The 21,293-nt window shown below is 42.5% G+C and overlaps 1 protein-coding gene across 1 annotated transcript; it reads right to left on the bottom strand.

Annotated features, from left to right (window-relative positions):
* Window positions 1-3,496: 3,496 nt before the first annotated feature.
* LOC311133384 (centrosomal protein of 68 kDa-like) lies at window positions 3,497-10,888 on the bottom strand (the record flags this gene model as incomplete). Its single annotated transcript, XM_084166886.1, has 6 exons — window positions 3,497-3,681; window positions 6,310-6,406; window positions 6,672-6,794; window positions 8,660-8,865; window positions 8,979-10,356; window positions 10,574-10,888. 6 exons carry the CDS (start codon window positions 10,886-10,888, stop codon window positions 3,497-3,499), a joined length of 2,304 nt encoding a protein of 767 aa, XP_084023012.1.
* Window positions 10,889-21,293: the final 10,405 nt, after the last annotated feature.

The raw sequence follows: 21,293 nt of genomic DNA, 5'->3' as shown, positions 1-21,293 counted from the left end.
GGTCGTTATTAATATCTAACTCAAATAAATTATTAGACATCTGCTTGAGCATATCACAATACTTAGCTTCTTCAGCACACGTCATGCATACACTGCCTTCAGAAAGTATTCACACCCCTTGACTTTTTCCGCGTTTTGTTGTGTTACAAAGTGGGATTAAAATGGATTTAATTGTCATTTTTGGTCAACGATCTACACAAAATACTAAAAGTGTAAGAAAAATTCTAACATTTATTATAAGAAATATGAAAAATAAAACGCTAATATACACTACATATACAAAAGTATGTGGACACCCCTTCAAATTAGTGGATTCTGCTATTTCAGCCACATTCGTGGCTGACAGGTATATAAAATCAACAAGTCAGTTCGTCAAATATCTGCCCTGCTAGAGCTGCCCCGGTCAACTGTAAGTGCTGTTATTGTGAAGTGGAAACGTCTAGGAGCAACACCGGCTCAGCCGTGAAGTGGTAGGCCACAGAAGCTCACAGAACGGGACCGCTGAGTGCTGAAGCATGTATAAATTGTCTGTCCTCGGTTGCAACACTCACTACCGAGTTCCAAAATGCCTCTGGAAGCAACGTCAGCACAACAACTGTTCGTCGGGAGCTTCATGAAATGGGTTTCCACGGCTGAGCAGTCGCACACATGCCTAAGATCACCATGTGCATTGCCAAGCGTCGGCTTGAGTGGTGTAAAGCTCACCGCCATTGGACTCTGGAGCAGTGGAAACGCATTCTCCGGAGTGATGAATAACGCTTCACCATCTGGCAGACCGATGGACGAATCTGGCTTTGGCGGATGCCAGGAGAACGCTACCTGCCCGAATGCATACTACCAACTGTAAAGTTTGGTGGAAGAGAAATAATGGTCTGGGGCTTTTTTTCATGGTTTGGACTAGGACCCTTAGTTCCAGTGAAGGGAAATCTTAACGCTACAGCGTACAATGACATTCTAGACGATTCTGTGCTTCCAACTTTGTGGCAACATTTTGGAGAAGGCCCTTTCCTGTTCCAGCATAACAACGCCCCAGTGCTCAATACAGAAATGGTTTGTCGAGATCGGTGTGGAAGAACTTGACTGGCCTGCACAAAGCCCTGACCTCAACCCCATCGAACACCTTTTGGATGACTTGGAACGCCGACTGCGAGCCAGGCCTAATTGCCCAACATCAGTGCCCGACCTCACTAATGCTCTTGTGGCTGAATGGAAGCAATTCCCTGCAGTATTGTTCCAACATCTAGCGGAAAGCCTTCCCAGAAGAATGGAGGCTGTTATAGCAGCAAAGGGGGGACCAACTCCATATTAATGCCCATGATTTTGGAATGAGAGGTTCGACGAGCAGGTGTCCACATACTTTGGTCATGTAGTGTATCTTGATTAGATAAGTATTCACCCCCGAGACAATACAGCAGCGATTACAGCTGAGTCTTTTTGGGTAAGTCTCTACGAGTTTTGCACACCTGGATTGTACAATATTTGCCCATTATCATTTTTAAAATTCTTCAAGCTCTGTCAAGTTGGTTGTTGATCATTGCTACACTGAACAAAAATATAAACACAACATGTAAAGTGTTGGTCCCTTGTTTCATGAACTGAAATAAAAGATCCCAGAAATGTTCCATAGACACAACACAATGCCACAGATGTCTCAAGTTTTGAGGGAGCATGCAATTGGCATGCTGACTGCAGGAATGTCCACCAGAGCTGTTGCCAGAGAATTGAATGTTCATTTCTCTACAATGAGTCGCCTACAACGTCGTTTTAGAGAATTTGGCAGAACATCCAAACGGCCTCACAACCGCAGACCACATGTATGGCGTCGTGTGGGCAAGCGGTTTGCTGATGTCAACGTTGTGAACAGAGTGCCCCATGGTGGCGGTGGGGTTATGGTATGGGCAGGCTTAAGCTACGGACAACGAACACAATTGCATTTTTTATAGATGGTAATTTGAATGCACATAGATGCCGTGACGAGATCCTGAGGCCCATTGTCGTGCCATTCCTCCGCCGCCATCACCTCATGTTTCAGCATGATAATGCACGGCCCCTTGTCGCAAGGATCTATACACAATTCCTGGAAGCTGAAAATGTCCCAGTTCTTCCATGGCCTGCATACTCACCAGACATGTCACTCATTGAGCACGTTTGGGATGCTTTGGATCGACGTGTACGCAGCGTGTTTCAGTTCCCGCTAGTATCCAGCAACTTCGTACAGCCATTGAAGAGTGAGACAACATTCCACAGGCCACAATCAACAGCTTTTTTTAAAGGTATCTGTGACCAACAAATGCATATTTGTATTCCCAGTCATGTGAAATCCATAGATTAGGCCCTAATTAATTTATTTCAATCTGATGATTTCCTTAGATCCTCAGTAAAATCTTTGAAATTGTTGCATGTTGCGTTTATATTTTTGTTCAGTATAGAAAGCCATTTTCAAGTCTTGCCATAGATTTTCAAGCCGATTTAAGTCAAAACTGTAACTAGGCCACTCAGAAACATTCAATGTCGTCTTTGTATGCAACTCCAGTGTAGATTTCGCCTTGTGTTTTAGGTTATTGTCCTGCTGAAAGGCGAATCGACATTGTCTGTTGGAAGGCACACTGAACCAGGTTTTCCAGGATTTTGCCTGTATTTAGCTGTATTCCGTTTGTTTTTATCTTAAAAATATCCCTGGTCCTTGCCGATGACAAGCAAAATAAGAAGAGTGGTACTCAGTGATGTGTTGGATTTGCCCCAAACATAACGCTTTGTATTCAGGACAAAAAAGTCATTTCTTTGCCACATTTTTTGCAGTATTACTTAAGTGCCTTGTTGCAAACAGGATGCATGTTTTGGAATATTTGTATTCTGTACAGGCTTCCTTTTTTTCACTCTTTCATTTAGGTTAGTATTGTGGAGTAACTACAATGTTGTTGATCCATCCTCAGTTTTCTCATATCACAACCATTAAACTGGGGGGGCTACGGTAAAATACAAAACAAAGGCTCAAATACGTCATTTTAGTGATACAGGTCATTAGATGTTGTACACATGAAATTGTGTAATTCCGAACTTTATCCGCAACATTAGATTTTTCCATTTTGTGCGACTCGAGCAGTTTCCCCTACCAGCCTTTGTTAATGTTTTTCCATAGACCCCATACTCCAGAACAAGCAATGAGGAAGTCTATTGCGGGTGGTCTACGTTTCTCAAAACCAAGTGAAATCGCAAAAAAAGTGTCTGGACCCTTCTATAACATGCCATTGACATAGAAAAATAGACATTTGGTCAAACAAACTGTGAACCAATCCTTTAAGGCATGTCAAAGTGAAGAAGCTCCTCCCCCTCATCAAGCCTGCTCCACCAATCCGCTCTCATTCTTCTTTACTGAAAGAGAAAAGGAGACAAACGACTTCTTATGATGACAAATAATAAAACACGTCATAGAGTAAACATATCCCTATCTCTACATAACCGTAGAAACATACTATCCATACATTGAATGGAGCCTTCACTGAGCTGTCCCCTGGACCTCCACCCTGTCGGAGTCCCCTGCCTGGGTCTCCTCTCCCCCACTGGGCTCCCCGGGCTGGGTCAGGCTGTCCATGGCTGAGAGAAAAGAAGAGAAGAGGTGCTCTGAGTGGGTCTCCAGCACCCTGGACTGCCTCTCAATAAGACAGAGGGTCTCTTTCAGAACTGGGGGACATAAGAAGAGGAAGAGAGAGAGGGGGGGAGAGACGGGGGAAGAGAGAAGAGAGAGTATTATAGAGATTAGCATAGAAAACAGAAGAGAAATGGGAAACTTTAGTGGTACATTTCACATTCAACTCACCAAGGCTACCCGGAGTATTTGCATTGTCCCCCACCCACCCCCTCTTTTACGCTGCTGCTACTCTCTGTTTATTATCTATGCATAGTCACTTTAACTCTACCTACATATACAGTACCAGTCAAAAGTTTAGACACACCTACTCATTCAAGGGTTTATTTTTACTATTTTCTACATTGTAGAATAATAGTGAAGACATCAAAACTATGAAATAACACAAATGGAATCATGTAGTAACCAAAAAAGTGTTAAACAAATCAAAATATATTTTATATTTGAGATTCTTCAAATAGCCACCCTTTGCCTTTATGACAGCTTTGCACACTCTTGGCATTTGGGTCATTGTCCTGTTGAAAAACAAATGATAGTCCCACTTAGCCCAAACCAGATGGGATGGCGTATCGCTGCAGAATGCCTTGAATTCTAAATAAATCACAGACAGTGTCACCAGCAAAGCACACCCACACCATAACACCTCCTCCTCCATGCTTTATGGTGGCAACTACACACTCTGAGATCATCCGTTCACCCACACCGTGTCTCACAAAGACACAGTGGTTGGAACCAAAAATCTCCAATTTGGACTCCAGACCAAAGGACACATTTCTGTGTTTCTTGGCCCAAGCAGGTCTCTTCTTCTTATCGGTGTCCTTTAGTAGTGGTTTCTTTGCAGCAATTCGACCATGAAGGCCTGATTCACACAGTCCCCTCTGAACAGTTGATGTTGAGATGTGTCTGTGACTTGAATTCTGTGAAGCATTTATTTGGGCTGCAATTTCTGAGGCTGGTAACTCTAATGAACTTATCCTCTGCAGCAGAGGTAACTCTGGGTCTTCCATTCCTGTGGCAGTCCTCATGAGAGCCAGTTTCATGATAGCGCTTGATGGTTTTTGTGACTGCACTTGAAGAAACTTTCAAAGTTCTTGACATTTTCCGTATTGACTGACCTTCATGTCTTAAAATAATGATGGACTGTCGTTTCTCTTTGCTTAGTTGAGCTGTTCTTGCCATAGTATGGACTTGGTCTTTTACCAAATAGGGCTATCTTCTGCATATCCCCCCTACCTTGTCACAACACAACTGATTGGCTCAAACTCATTAAGAAGGAAATAAATTACACAAATTAACTTTTAATAAGGCACACCTGTTATTTGAAATGCATTCCAGGTGACAACCTCATGAAGCTGGTTGAGATAATGCCAAGAGTGTGCAAAGCTGTCATCAAGGCAAAGGGTGGCTAACTTTTTTGGTTACTACAGGATTCCATATGTGTTATTTCGTAGTTTTGATGTCTTCACTATTATTCTACAATGTAAAAAATAGTAAAAAAATAAATAAAGAAAACCCTTGACTGAGTAGGTGTGTCTAAACTTTTGACTGGAAATGTACATATTACCTCAATTTCCTTGACTAACCTGTGCCCCCGCTCATTGACTCTGTACCGGTACCCCCTGCATAATAGCCTCCCTACTGTTATTTTCTTTTACTGCTGCTCTTTAATTATTAGTTTTTAATTTTTTACTTATCTATTTTTTACTTAACACTTATTTTTCTTAAAACTACATTGTTGGTTAAGGGCTTGAAAGTAAGCATTTCAGTGTAAGTTCTACACCTGTTGTATTCGGCGCATGTGACACATACAATTTGATTTGAAGTTTCCTTCATGTTTGGAATAAGAGCATTTGGAATAAGAGAAAGAAAAAAAAACAGAGCCCCAACACTCTTAGTCATGCATGCATGGCCGCATTCTCCTCACACAGTGTTTCCTGTTTCTGTCAGAGGGGAGGACTGTGAGTATAGAATTACCCCTGACCGCCAGAACAAATCTACAGTATACCAGTGTTAGCTGTTGAACTGACCTATATGAGACCTGAAACAAATAGACAAGCTCATCACTGTTAGCAGACAATAAATTCTACCCTTTGATAATAATAATAATAATAATATGCCATTTAGCAGACGCTTTTATCCAAAGCGACTTACAATCATGTGTGCATACATTTTTACGTATGGGTGGTCCCGGGGATCGAACCCACTACCCTGGCGTTACAAGCGCCATGCTCTACCAATTGAGCTACAGAGGACCAAGGTAGCCTTCACACAAACACGTAAACTAATCATGCAATGTAATTTGGAGCCCTTTAAAACACAGGCAGTGCCTACTTCAACAGTCTCAGATGTTGTTGCTGTGTCCCGCAATTCATTTTACTCTTCCATTAGTAAAGGAGCACAAGTGTATTTTAGAATTCACAAAAGGAAATAGTGTAGGGTGGTCATTGTCTTCTTCCAGTAAAACACTTCCATATCCTTTACTAAGAAGAAGTCTGGTCTGACAGGCTGATCCGCTTGAATTGAGAACAGGGTCATTCCTGTGTGAAGGCAGCATAATTTATAAACCTGTTCTAATTATCAAGGGTGGGTGACACCTGAGATACAGTAGATACAAATGAAGTAGCTGTAGGCAAAGAGCAACTTGTCAGTGATGGAAGGGTCACCGGGAGAAATGGAGGTCAAACAACCCAGGAGAAGCTCTCCAGTTTGCAGAACAGAGGTGGTCAGGGGCTGGTGGGCGTTTACTTCTCTCTGAAACCTCTGTGGAGGGAGAAAGGGAGGGGGAAGGAGAGAGAGAGATGGGGTGAAGAAGACAAAGGGAAGAACAGAGGGAGAGAGGCATATAGAGATATTAAGAGAGAGAGAGACAGAAACAAAATGGAGAAGGGGGCAGAGAGGGTTGATTAATAATAAGGCACTTTCCATTCTCCCAAAGCCGAGAGGACGTGTAGTGTACACCAATAGAATTACATATAGAATTGATTTATATGATAATTTAAAGGATCTGTGTATGTGCACCACTGACCTTATAATCCGCCAGAGATGACTTGACACTCTTGATGTCCACAGTGGGTGGAGCCAGCACCTCCATCCTCTCCACCACCGTGTACAGCCATTGGATGAGCTCCTCCAGGTTAAAACAGAAGGTCTGATTGGTAAACAGGTCGTAAGTCGCAGAATTAATATCAAATTGCCCCACAACAGCTTGTTCGTGGATTTGGATTTAGTAGTATTTAAAGGTGCTACACATAGGACTTTTTTGTTGTTTAATTTTTACATTGTAATTTCAGAAAATGTCGATAATATATCTGCAGTAATAGTGGAATGATAATGTTTCACAGTATTACTTACCCGCCAGTGTTGTGATTGGCTGTGATATTTGCCTATTGATTTCTCCCGCCGGAGCGGCATCTGTTGTCAAAATAGGAAAGCTGTTCTGACTTTGTGGCTGTGCTTCAGTTTATGTTCCAGTTTAGCTCCTGAGTGGCGCAGTGGTCTAAGGCACTGCATCGCAGTGCTAACTGTGCCACTAGAGATCCTGGTTCGAATCCAGGCTCTGTCGCAGCCGGCCGTGACCGGGAGACTCATGGGCGGCGCACAATTGGCCCAGCGTTGTCCAGGGTAGGGGAGGGAATGGCCGGCAGGGATGTAGCTCAGTTGATAGAGCATGGCGTTTGCAACGCCAGGGTTGTGGGTTCGATTCCCACGGGGGGCCAGTATAAAAAAAATATGTATTCACTAACTGTAAGTCGCTCTGGATAAGAGCGTCTGCTAAATGACTAAAATGTAAATGTAAATATTTATGTGAGAAAACAAGCACTGAATAATGTAGGGAATCATTGTACCATCTAAATCGCTGTGAAATATATTTTCAATATAAAAAAATATAGTTTTTACAGCTGTTTGAAGCTGGTGGATCAAACCGCTGTTTGAAGCTGGTGGACCAAAACCGAAAGTAAGAATATTTGTTCTTATTGAAAGCGATTTAGATGGTACAATGATTCCCTACAATATTCAATGCTTGTTTTCTCACATAAATATTTACATTTACATTTTAGTCATTTAGCAGACGCTCTTATCCAGAGCGACTTACAGTTAGTGAATACATATATTTTTTATACTGGCCCCCCGCATTATTCTCACATAAACTGAAATTGAGTGAACAGTGTAGAATTTGAGCAAATATCACAACACTGCCGGCTAAGTAATACTGTGAAACACCATCATTCCACTATTAGCGCCAGATATACACTGAGTGTACAAAACAATAGGAACATATGCTCTTTTCATGACATAGACTGACGAGGTGAATCCAGGTGAAAGCTATGATCCCTTATTGATGTCACCTGTTAAATCCACTTCAATCAGTGTAGATGAAGGGGAGAAGACAGGTTAAATAAATACTTTTAAGCCTGGAGACAATTGAGACATGGATTGTGTATGTGTTACCATTCAGAGGGTGAATGGGCAAGACAAAAGATTGAAGTGCCTTTGAATGGGGTATGGTAATAGATGCCAGGCGCACCGGTTTGTGTCAAGAACTGCAACACTGCTGGGTTTTTCATGCTCAACTGTTTCCCGTGTGTATCAAGAATGGTCCACCACCTAAAGGAAATCCAGCCAACTGTGGAACGCTTTCGACACCTTGTAGAGTCCATGCCCTGACAATTTGAGGCTGTTCTGAGAGCAAAAAAACGGTATGCAACTCAATATTAGGAAGGTGTTCCTAATGTTTTGTACACTCAATGTATTATGGACATTTTCAGAAATGACAATGTCATTATTTATGTTTTATCCTGTGTGTAGCACCTTTAAGAGAGATGAGACCTATGTACTGTACATGTATTATGCAATATACCATTATCAACACCTTGCATAGATTGTGTAATGTGTATTGTATTTCATTGTGTTCTGTATCATATTGCATTATGCTACATTGTATTGGTGGCAGTGGCATATGCTTGTCATTATATTGCACAAAATATAGTGATCATCTTAGCTCTCTGTCCTAACCTGGATGTGCTGCATGAGGGACCCCCTGTTTTCCTGCTCCCCCTGGCTCCACGTCTGGAACTCAGGCAGGGTTAGTCCACTCAGCTGGTCCACCATGCCCACCTTCTCCCTCAGACTGGCCCTTCTCACTCCCCTACCTACTACCCCAGCCTTCATCCTAGGACCAGAGCCTCTGGCTGCCTGGGAGGACTCCCCACTATGGACCGCTTCAGAGACGAAAAGTGTTTGAAGTCAAACATGCTAAGTTGAAAAATATTACAAATACTATAAAATACCATAGAATAATAGAGCCTACTGAAATGCTGCCACCAACACATACCTTTATTGATGTATTGAAGTGCTTCAGAAATGGACACTTCCTCTTTCTCCTTCTCGTCCTCCCTTTCTTCCTCCTCATTCTGCTCCTGTTCTTTTCTCTCCTCCTCTGCCTCCTGTTTCTCTGCCAGGGTCATAGAGGACTGGACGGAGGTGTTCCCCCTCTCCAGGGAGTCCCAGTAGTCTGTGACAGGCTGGCTGAGTTGGGCCGTCACCTCCCTGACCTGCCGGGACAAACCCTGGAGCTCCTCCAACTGCTCCGGGAGAGGCCAGAACTCCTCGTCCCAATCCCACACTCCGAGGTACCCTGGCCGGGGAAGGATACTGGTTGTGCGGATGAACGTGGTGGAAGAGGAGGAGGAGCTGCCATGTTGGCGGTAGTGACCTTCCCCACTACGATGCGAATGGTTCAGACCACTACCACCTCCAGTACAGTCCAGACTCTCCACGGATAGACCAATAGGGTCCGCAAAGGAGAAGGGGCTACTGGAGAGGCGACCATCAGAGGACTTGGAGTGTGAGAACCCACGCAGCTCAGATGACCTCTGACCTATACCCAGCATCCCACTCTCCCTGGCCCTACTAGTGCCCACCCCTGCCGTGACACTTAGGGAAAAGTCCAAAGCTGATAGGCTGGTGGAGCTGCAGAGGCGGTCCAGTTTTATCCCTGAATCCTGGAGGCCTGGGTCTGTCTGGATGAGAGACCCACCCCCGAGCTCTGAGGTATCCCACCCACCCACCACCCTACCTGGCCTCAGGGGGTAGGTGTAGTCCAGGAGGGCCTGGTACTCCTTATCAGGGTCCCAGCTCGAAGAGTGTCGGTCTGGGGAGGGGGGTAGGGAGCTGGTAATGGCGCAGGGCCAGTAGTTGGCCTGGTGGGGGGACATGGTGTGGAGCACAGGGTTGGAGCGGCCCTTGGAGTAGCCCACTGAAGGGCCTACGTTTAGATAAGTTTCCCCTCCTCCTTCACGTGATTGATAAACTTCCCCTGCAACCACTCTCAGCTCTGTCCATCTCTGTCTGGAGGGGCGCAAACGGGGGATGTAGGAAGGCGAGAGGGAGGATAGCAGAGTGGAGGTCCACTTGGGTCTTTGTGGAGTAGAGAAGCTATGGACCTCCAGGGGTGGGCTGGAGAGGCTACGTCGGCCGGGCCTGCTGCCCAGGTGTAATGAGTTGAAGGTGGGTTCTTCGTGTGACAGCCATGTCCTGAGATCAGACACCCCCAGGGAGGTGTTGAGGTCCTCTTTGGAGGCTGAGCAGGGTGAGATGTCAGCCTGAGAGGGGTTGAGGTTGTCTGGGGACTCCTGTTCAGCCCGTCTAGTCTGGAAGTCAAACGCTCTATGATGGTCTGCTTCATTACTGCTACCTTCCCACAGTCGCTCCTATGGTGAGGGATAGAGTAGGAGTAGGACATTAGGTACAGCTAACATACAATGTGGTGTTCATTGTTGTTATTTGTACAGTAGAAGTATAATTTGTTTCAAAGCAAAAAAATTAAGTCAAAGGTAATCAATCTAACGTGTTCTTTATACTTCTCAGAAGTCATACAATTGTAGCAGTCAATGCATTTGTTACAAAGCATATACACGCCTAGCTCACGTTTTTTGGGTGCTCCTGTAGGTATGAATTCTTTAGGATGGAGGTCTGCTGCTCTGTGGTGGTGACCAGAGGTTTCCTCATAGAGTACTGTCTCCTATCACTCATATACCTGGAGGTGGGTGCCATGGTAAAATTCTTCCTGGAACCACCCGTGTCCCATGTCCTCCTCTCCTCGTCTTTGTCTTTGGAATGTTGGGTTGTTGTTGTGCCTGTCCCACTCTGGATAAACTCTGGAATCTGGGTCTTCCGTCGCCCACTGCAGCCCTTGGACATCATCGGAGAGACTGGGAAGGCCCTGTCAACTCCCAGCTCCATGGTTACAAGGAAAGGCCCAGAGATGCGTCATGTATCCAAGGCAACCGCTGAAATTGACAGCAAAAAATGTACCTTTCAGTCTGTAAACAGTTGTTGTGATGTAAACCAAAGACTGCTTATAATGGTACCACTATCTGTTGCATGGTCAGGGTTGGCAGCACAGATATGTGTGAGGGCGCTGATTGGATCCATGTGAGTGGAATGATATCATATGTTTGCTCCTGGCTGCCTGACTCACCTCACTGATCTCATTAAGTCTGCATGCTCAGGCTTGCCTTGCCAGTGTTCACTGGACTAGGAGAAAGAACATTGCCCTTTGTCCACTTCTGCAGTGTACCTGCAGTAACGTAGCTACAACCAGACAGACCAGCTATAAAAACACTCAAACATTTAGCATTCATCCAGCTAGAGGCACCTGACAAGTCATGCTGATATAGCAATGTAAACCATCATATTAGGGTAACGTGCGGTAACAAGTGGTTTATTTATAGTAAGGCTCCCCTAATGGTATATACACTACAAGACCAAAAGTATGTGGACACCTGCTCGTCGAACATCTCATTTCAAAATCATGGGCATTAATATGGAGTTGGTCTCCCCTTTGCTGCTATAACAGCCTCCACTCTTCTGGGAAGGCTTTCCACTAGATGTTGGAACATCGCTGCGGGGACTTGCTTCCATTCAGCCATGAGAATTAGTGAGGTCGGGCACTGATGTTGGGCGATTAGGCCTGGCTTGCAGTCGGTGTTCCAATTCATCCCACCGATCGCGATAAACCATTTCTGAATGGACCTCGCTTTGTGCATGGGGGCATTGTCATGCTGAAACAGGAAAGGGCCTTCCCCAAACACTTGCCACAAAGTTGGAAGCACAGAATCGTCTAGAATGTCATTGTATACTAAAAGTTTTAAGATTTTCCTTCACTGGAACTAAGGGGCCTAGCTTGAACCATGAAAAACAGCCCCAGACCATTATTCCTTCTCCACCAAACTTTACAGTTGGCACTATGCATTCGAGCAGGTAGCGTTCTCCTGGCATCCGTCAAACCCAGATTCGTCTGTCGGACTGCCAAATGGTGAAACGTGATTCATCACTCCAGAGAACGCTTTTCCACTGCTCCAGAGTCCAATCCGACGCTTGGCATTGAACATGGTGATTTTAGGCTTGCGTGCGGCTGCTCGGCCATGGAAACCCATTTCATGAAGCGCCTGATGAACAGTTATTGTGCTGACGTTGCTTCCAGAGGCAGTTTGGAACTCGGTAGTGAGTGTTGCAACTGAGGACAGACGATTTATACGTGCTTCAGCACTCGGCGATCCCGTTCTGTGAGCTTGTGTGGCCTCCCACTTTGCGGCTGAGAAGTTGTTGCTCATACACGTTTCCACTTCACAATAACAGCACTTACAGTTGACTGGGGCAGCTCCAGCAGGGCAGACATTTGACGAACTGACTTGATGGAAAGGTGGCATCCTATGACAGTGCCACGTTGGAAGTCACTGAGCTCTTCAGTAAAGCCATTCTACTGACAATGTTTGTCTATGGAGATTGCATGGCTGTGTGCTCAATTTTATACACCTGTCAGCAACAGGTGTGGCTGAAATAGCCGAATCCACTCATTTGAAGGGGTGTCCACATACTTTTGTATGTATGTACAGTCGTCAAAAGTTTTGAGAATGACACAAGTATTGGTCTTCACAAAGTTAGCTGCTTCAGCGTTTTTAGATATTTTTGTCAGATGTTACTATGGTATACTGAAGTATAATTACAAGCATTCCATAAGTGTCAAAGGCTTTTATTGACAATTACATTAAGTTTATGCAAAGAGTTGCAATATTTGCAGTGTTGACCCTTCTTTTTCAAGACCTCTGCAATCCGCCCTGGCATGCTGTCAATTAACTTCTGGGCCACATCCTGACTGATGGCAGCCCATTCTTGCATAATCAATGCTTGGAGTTTGTCAGAATCTGTGGGTTTTTGTTTGTCCACCCGCCTCTTGAGGATTGACCACAAGTTCTCAATGGGATTAAGGTCCGGGGAGTTTCCTGGCCATGGACCCAACATTTCAATGTTTTGTTCCCAGAGCCACTTAGTTATCACCTTTGCCTTATGGCAAGGTGCTCCATCATGCTGGAAAAGGCATTGGTCGTCACCAAACTGTTCTTGGATGGTTGGGAGAAGTTGCTCTCAGAGGATGTGTTGGTACCATTCTTTATTCATGGCTGTGTTCTTAGGCAAAATTGTGAGTGAGCCCACTCCCTTGGCTGAGAAGCAACCCCACACATGATTGGTCTCAGGATGCTTTACTGTTGGCATGACACAGGACTGATGGCCCCAAACAATCGGAAAGGGGATTCATCAGAGAAAATGACTTTACCCCAGTCCTCAGCAGTCCAATCCCTGTACCTTTTGCAGAATATCACTCTGTCCCTGATGTTTTTCCTGGAGAGAAGTGGCTTTCTCGCTGCCCTTCTTGACACCAGGCCATCCTCCAAAAGTCTTCACCTCACTGTGCATGCAGATGCACTCACACCTGCCTGCTGCCATTCCTGAGCAAGCTCTGCACTGGTGGTGCCCCGATCCCACAGCTGAATCAACTTTAGGAGATGGTCCTGGCGCTTGCTGGACATTCTTGGGAGCCCTGAAGCCTTCTTCACAACAATTGAACCTCTCTCCTAGAAGTTCTCGATGATCCGATAAATGGTTGATTTAGGTGCAATCTTACTAGCAGCAATATCCTTGCCTATGAAGCCCTTTTTGTGCAAAGCAATGATGACGGCACTTGTTTCCTTGCAGGTAACCATGGTTAAGAACAATGATTTCAAGCACCACCCTCCTTTTAAAGCTTCCAGTCTGTTATTCTAACTCAATCAGCATGACAGAGTGATCTCCAGCCTTGTCCTCGTCAACACTCTCACCTGTGTTAACGAGATAATCACTGACCTTTTGTGGCAGGGCTGAAATGCAGTGGAAATGTTTTTTTGGGATTAAGTTCATTTTCATGGCAAAGAGGGATTTTTTTTCTTCTCTTTAGGGGGTAGATCAGCTTTAATATTGCAGATAGATTGTAACTTCCATCAATGTAATTGTCTGCATCACTTCCAATCCCCCATATGTTTTTCTTTCTCGCAAATATGTGTGTATATATATATATATATATATATATATATATATATATATATATATATATATATACAGTGGGGGAAAAAAGTATTTAGTCAGCCAGCAATTGTGCAAGTTCTCCCACTTAAAAAGATGAGAGAGGCCTGTAATTTTCATCATAGGTACACGTCAACTATGACAGACAGATTGAGAAAAAAATATCCAGAAAATCACATTGTATGATTTTTTATGAATTTATTTGCAAATTATGGTGGAAAATAAGTATTTGGTCACCTACAAACAAGCAAGATTTCTGGCTCTCACAGACCTGTAACTTCTTCTTTAAGAGGCTCCTCTGTCCTCCACTCGTTACCTATATTAATGGCACCTGTTTGAACTTGTTATCAGTATAAAAGACACCTGTCCACAACCTCAAACAGTCACACTCCAAACTCCACTATGGCCAAGACCAAAGAGCTGTCAAAGGACACCAGAAACAAAATTGTAGACCTGCACCAGGCTGGGAAGACTGAATCTGCAATAGGTAAGCAGCTTGGTTTGAAGAAATCAACTGTGGGAGCAATTATTAGGAAATGGAAGACATACAAGACCACTGATAATCTCCCTCGATCTGGGGCTCCACGCAAGATCTCACCCCGTGGGGTCAAAATGATCACAAGAACGGTGAGCAAAAATCCCAGAACCACACGGGGGGGACCTAGTGAATGACCTACAGAGAGCTGGGACCAAAGTAACAAAGCCTACCATCAGTAACACACTACGTCGCCAGGGACTCAAATCCTGCAGTGCCAGACGTGTCCCCCTGCTTATGCCAGTACATGTCCAGGCCCATCTGAAGTTTGCTAGAGTGCATTTGGATGATCCAGAAGAGGATTGGGAGAATGTCATATGGTCAGATGAAACCAAAATAGAACTTTTTGGTAAAATCTCAACTCGTCGTGTTTGGAGGACAAAGAATGCTGAGTTGCATCCAAAGAACACCATACCTACTGTGAAGCATGGGGGTGGAAACATCATGCTTTGGGGCTGTTTTTCTGCAAAGGGACCAGGACGACTGATCCGTGTAAAGGAAAGAATGAATGGGGCCATGTATCGTGAGATTTTGAGTGAAAACCTCCTTCCATCAGCAAGGGCATTGAAGATGAAACGTGGCTGGGTCTTTCAGCATGACAATGATCCCAAACACACCGCCCGGGCAACGAAGGAGTGGCTTCGTAAGAAGCATTTCAAGGTCCTGGAGTGGCCTAGCCAGTCTCCAGATCTCAACCCCATAGAAAATCTTTGGAGGGAGTTGAAAGTCTGTGTTGCCCAGCGACAGCCCCAAAACATCACTGCTCTAGAGGAGATCTGCATGGAGGAATGGGCCAAAATACCAGCAACAGTGTGTGAAAACCTTGTGAAGACTTACAGAAAGCGTTTGACCTGTGTCATTGCCAACAAAGGGTATATAGCAAAGTATTGAGAAACTTTTGCTATTGACCAAATACTTATTTACCACCATCATTTGCAAATAAATTCATTAAAAATCCTACAATGTGATTTTCAGGATTTTTTTTTCTCCTTTTGTCTGTCATAGTTGACGTGTACCTATGATGAAAATGACAGGCCTCTCTCATCTTTTTAAGTGGGAGAACTTGCACAATTGGTGGCTGACTAAATACTTTTTTTCCCCACTGTATATATATATATATACAAACAGCTCTGGAAAACATTAAGAGACCACTGCAAATTTTTCTTAAATCAGCATCTCTACATGTATGACAGCCATTCCATTCCAGTGTCTGTTGAATTCCAACACAGGCACACCTCATTCTACTGAATTAGGTACTGATTAGGTGATCACCTGAACCAAATCTTATTTAACAAGGAAAAGCATAACAACCACTGCTGTGGTCATCACTATCCTCTTGCAATAGGACCAGCTGGATGGCAAAAACAGTGCTAATAGTACCTCAAAGTAATATTAATCAAAAAATAACTATTGACCATGCCAAAAGAGTTGAAAAAGAAAGTTTTGAGTGAGTAAAAGAAGGGTTCAATTCTGGCTTTACTGGCAGAGGGATACAGTGAGCGTCAGGTTGCTTCCATCCTTAAAATTTCAAAGACGGCGGTTCATTAGAACAAGGTCAAGCAGCAGACATTGGGGACAACAAAGCCACAGACCGGCAGAGGGCGAAAACAACTCTCTACTGACCGGGATGACCGCCAACTCATTCAAATGTCACTCAACAACCGTAGGATGACATCAAGTGACCTACAAAAATAATGACAAATGGCAGCTGGGGTGAAGTGCACGGCGAGGACGGTTCGAAACAGGCTCATAGGGGCAGGGCTGAAGTCATGCAAAGCTAGAAAAAAGCCCTTCATCAATGAGAAGCAAAGAAAAGCCAGGCTGAGGTTTGCAAAAGACCATAAGGATTGGACCGTAGAGGACTGGAGTTAGGTCATCTTCTCTGGTGAGTCCAATTTTCAGCTTTGCCCAACACCTGGTCGTCTAATGGTTAGACGGAGACCTGGAGAGGCCTACAAGCCACAGTGTCTCGCACCCACTGTGACATTTGATGGAGGATCGGTGATGATCTGGGGGTGCTTCAGCAAAGCTGGAATCGGGCAGATTTGTCTTTGTGAAGGACGCATGAATCAAGCCTCATTCAAGGTTGTCCTGGAAGAAAACTTGCTTCCTTTTGCTCTGACATTGTTCCCCATCTCTGAGGATTGGTTTTTCCAGCAGGACAATGCGCCATGCCACACAGCCAGGTCAATCAAGGTGTGGATGGAGGACCACCAGATCAAGACCCTGTCATGGCCAGCCCAATCTCCAGACCTGAACCCCATTGAAAACTTCTGTTGCTAGTTGTTATTAGTCCCATCCTTCAACTCCATTCAACACCACCCATCTATCTCTTAACACCATCCATATTGGATTTCTATTTGCCATATATTTTTCAACTGTACTGTGAAGTTTTACAAAAGTTCTGAACCTTTCTATTCTCATTGTTTCTACAGATTGTAAATTGAAAATAAACATTTTTTGCTAAAAGTATTATTATATTATTGATCGGTTGACTAAGACTTTTCAGATCACCCAGTAATGCTACCTGCAGGGTTCGCTCCAGGTAAATATTGCAATCCTTTAGCCATTCCTGGACCTGTGTCCAAAAACAAGCTACAAATGGACAGTACCAAAACAAATAATCTAATGATTCTGTCTCTTCGCAGCTAAATCTGCAGAGCTGGAAGATTGTATCCCCCATATAAATAACATTCTATTGGTAGCAAGAATTTTATATAATAATTTAAATTGAAAAATTCTACGTTTTGAATCCGGCGTCGTTTTGCGTATTAGTTCATAAACACTATGCCATCGGATCGGTACGTCAAAAATCTCTTCCCAACTATTTTGCAATCTATATGGGATGGCTGTCAAGCCTTTGGTCCTTATATGAAACTGGTATACTTTGTTATTTAGCACAGTTTTCTTTAACCAATTATGTTCTTTAATGCAAGGCCGACGGACAAGTTCCTTACATTTTCCCCCTTCCACTTTCCTCTTACATTTTTGCGGTAATGCTGCAATTATTTGGTTGTAATTTTGGGTAGAGCAGACATTTCCATATGTTTTTGTTAGCTGCATGTGTGATATAGAAATTAAAATATATATACAGGTTAAAAGTAATGACTAAATGTTCCACCCTTAAATAGAGTTGTGAAATGTTCTTGTTTTAAGTATGATTAGTACTTTCTTGGTAGTGACTAATTATTACACTCCGAAACTGTGTGAGATGTGTTAGAATCTACTACCTGGTAATGTGTAAGCGTAGGGCAAGTTGAGATTACATTGTGTTGCTGTTTGGCAATGTGAGTGGGAGTTGGGCCGGGGAGTAGACTATGATAAGAATATGTGTGTGTGTGACCTGATGGTCAGGAGAGCAGAGGAAAACATGAGCTAAACCCATGTACAGTGGAAATATACAGCCCGCCTAAAGCGGGTGGGATTTTTGTATGACGTGTGTGTATAAAAGATGGACTCTGAAATTGTGATAGCAGAATTCTCGAATAAAGACCTGGCTATTGCACTGAGGCTCTGTCCGTTTCTTGATCCAAAAGCCTTACAACCTTTTGGGAGACGCACAGAGACACTGAAATAGTTAGTTAATAAATTATCTTAACAATGTGCGACATAACTCCACCAGTCCTACCGATGATATCATTTACGAAGATTATAACTTTTTAAAACATTTTGTCAAAAAAAAAGTTTAACCACAATATTTGTTGCATTATTTGTTCTGTTGTTTCTGGAGGATTAAATTGAAATTGCAACCAACTTTCTATGTCTTGTTTTAGAAATAGTGATATTTGGGAGATGATTTCCTTTTCAAATAACTGAAAGTGTGAGGTTGTAAGCTTTTAGTGATAGGTCTAATGCTTTAATATTTAATAATTTCTGTCCTCCGAATTCATATTCATTATATAAATAGGCCCGTTTAATTTTGTCTTGCTTGCCGTTCCAAATAAAATGGAATATATTTTTTCTCATATAACTTAAAAAACTGTTCGCTGGGCATAAGCAAGACCATAAGCAAATAGGTAAACTGGGATAATACTAAAGAGTTAATCAAGGTGATTTTTCCACAAATTGACAGGTATTTACCTTTCCATAGTAGCAAGATCTTATCTATTTTTGCTAACTTTCTATTAAAATGTATTGGAGTGAGATCATTTATTTCATTTGGGATATGTATTCCGAGTATATCCACATCACCATCAGACCATTTTATTGGTAAACTACACGGTAATGTAAAGTTCTTATTTTTTAGTGATCCAATACGTAATATAGTACATTTATCATAATTTGGTTGTAATCCAGAGAGGTTAGAAAATGTATCTAGATCCTCTATGAGGCTGTGGAGGGATTCAAATTGTGGATTTAGAAGAAAACATGAATCATCAGCGTACAATGACACCTTTGTTTTTAAGCCCTGGATTTCTAATCCTTTGATATTATTGTTGGATCTGATTTGAATAGCTAACATCTCGATGGCCATAATAAATAGATATGCCGATAGTGGACAACCTTGTTTCACTCCTCTTGACAGTTTAAAACTTTCTGAGAAATAGCCATTATTTACTATTTTACACCTAGGGTTACTATACATGATTTTAACCCATTTTATAAGAGATTCTCCAAAATTGAAATGCTCCAGGCATTTATATAGAAACCCCAGTCGTACTTTATCAAATGCCTTTTCGAAGTCTGCTATGAATAGCAGGCCTGGTTTCCCTGATTTTTCATAGTGTTCTATTGTTTCCAGTACTTGCCTTATATTATCTCCAATGTATCTTCCATGTAAAAAACCTGTCTGATTAGAATGAATAATGTCCGACAATACCTTTTTAATTCTATAAGCTATACATTTTGCTAGAATTTTTGCATCACAACACTGAAGTGTAAGGGGCCTCCAATTTTTTAAATGGACTGGATCTTTGTATTTTCCACTTGTATCCTGTTTCAGTAATAATGAAATCAGACCTTCTTCTTGAGTGTCTGATAATCTACCATTTACATAGGAGTGGTTAAAACATGCTAATAACGGTCCTCTGTGTATATCAAAAAAGGTTTGGTATACCTCGACTGGTATGCCATCCAACCCTGGAGTTTTCCCGGATTTAAAGTCTTTAATTGCATCCAGAAGTTCCTCCTCTGAAATTTCACCTTCACATGAGTCTTTCTGTATGGCTGTTAATTTTACATTATCAATAGAAAACAATCTCTACAATTAGCTTCAGTTAGAGGAGATGGAGGCGACTGAAACGAAAACATATGCTTAAAGTATTTTGTTTCCTCCTTCAAAATATCATTTGGTGAATCATGGGTGACTCCGTCATTTGTAACCAGTTTCAGTAAATTATTTTTGGTAGCATTCCTATGCTGAAGATTAAAAAAGAATTTGGTGCATTTTTCCCCATATTCCATCCAGTTTGCTTAATTTTTTATAATATATTACACTTGATCTTTCTTGAATAAGTTTCTCAATTTCTTTTTGTTTTTCCTCTAATTTATTCTGAGCCTGTTAGACCTTCTATTTCCTTTGTTAGTATGGACTCTTTTGACCTAAATTGCTTTTGTTTTCGAGATGAGTACTGAATTGCATGGCCTCTAAAGGCACATTTAAAGGTGTACCATACAATAAGGGGATTTGCTGTACCTATCTTATGTCGGAAAAAATCAGTTATAAATTCCTTTGTCCTAGTTAAAAACAAGTTATCATCCAATAGGCTTTGATTAAATTTCCAAAATTCTCGCCCACGTGGAAATTCAGTAAGAGTAATGTATATGCCAATTATAATATGGTCCGACCACATTCTGTCCCCTATCAACACTTTTTAAACTTTTGGGGCCAACGAGAATGACATAAGAAAGAAGTCAAGACGACTAGCTTGATTGAGTCTCCGCCATGTATATCTCACTAGATCAGGATATTTAAGCCTCCATATATCTACTAGTTCTAATGTATCCATGACATTCATGATTTCCTTAAGAGCATGAGGGTGATTGTTTGTAGTGTGATTTCCTTTACGGTCCATTGAGCTATTTAAAACGGTATTATAATCTCCCACCATAATAATAGAATCTTGAATTGCTTGCAGGGTCGATAATTTATTATATATATTGTCAAATAAGTGTGGATCATCATTATTTGGTCCATAAAGGTTAATGAGCCATATCTGTTTATGGTCCAATAACATATTTAAAATAATCCATCTACCTTGCGTATCTGTTTGGACAATTTGCACATTCGGATCGAAATTACTGTTAATTAATATCATCACCCCTTTTGAGTTTCTTTGCCCATGGGAGAAGTATATTTCGCCCCCCATTCCTTTTTCCATGCAACTTCATCTAGAATTGTTGAATGAGTTTCCTGTAAACAATATATATTATATTCCTTCTCTTTGAGCCATGTAAATATTGTTATTCTTTTGTTATTATCTGCTAAGCCATTACAATTATAACTGGCTATACTTATTTCACCATATACCATAATGAGATACAAGTTTCAAAACTATTTATCATTATATATGTTTGTACATTTACCCATAAAAAATACCATAGTGATTGAGTGTCCATATAGCTGTACCATGATATTTCCATTGCCACTAAGTAACCCTCCAATTGTTCTCCACTAATTCCCCCCCTAAAGCCCCTCCCCGTTCCAAGTTGGGCCATCATCCCAGTGATCGGCATACCACCCCCGTCCCTCCGGATCCCTAGGGCCCGAGAGGC

This window comes from Coregonus lavaretus (assembly GCF_964263955.1).
Source record: "Coregonus lavaretus genome assembly, chromosome: 1".
In the NCBI taxonomy this organism is placed as follows: Eukaryota; Metazoa; Chordata; class Actinopteri; order Salmoniformes; family Salmonidae; genus Coregonus; species Coregonus lavaretus.
The sequence above is the reverse complement of the archived record's forward strand: the minus strand, read 5'-3'. Positions and strand labels throughout refer to the sequence as shown.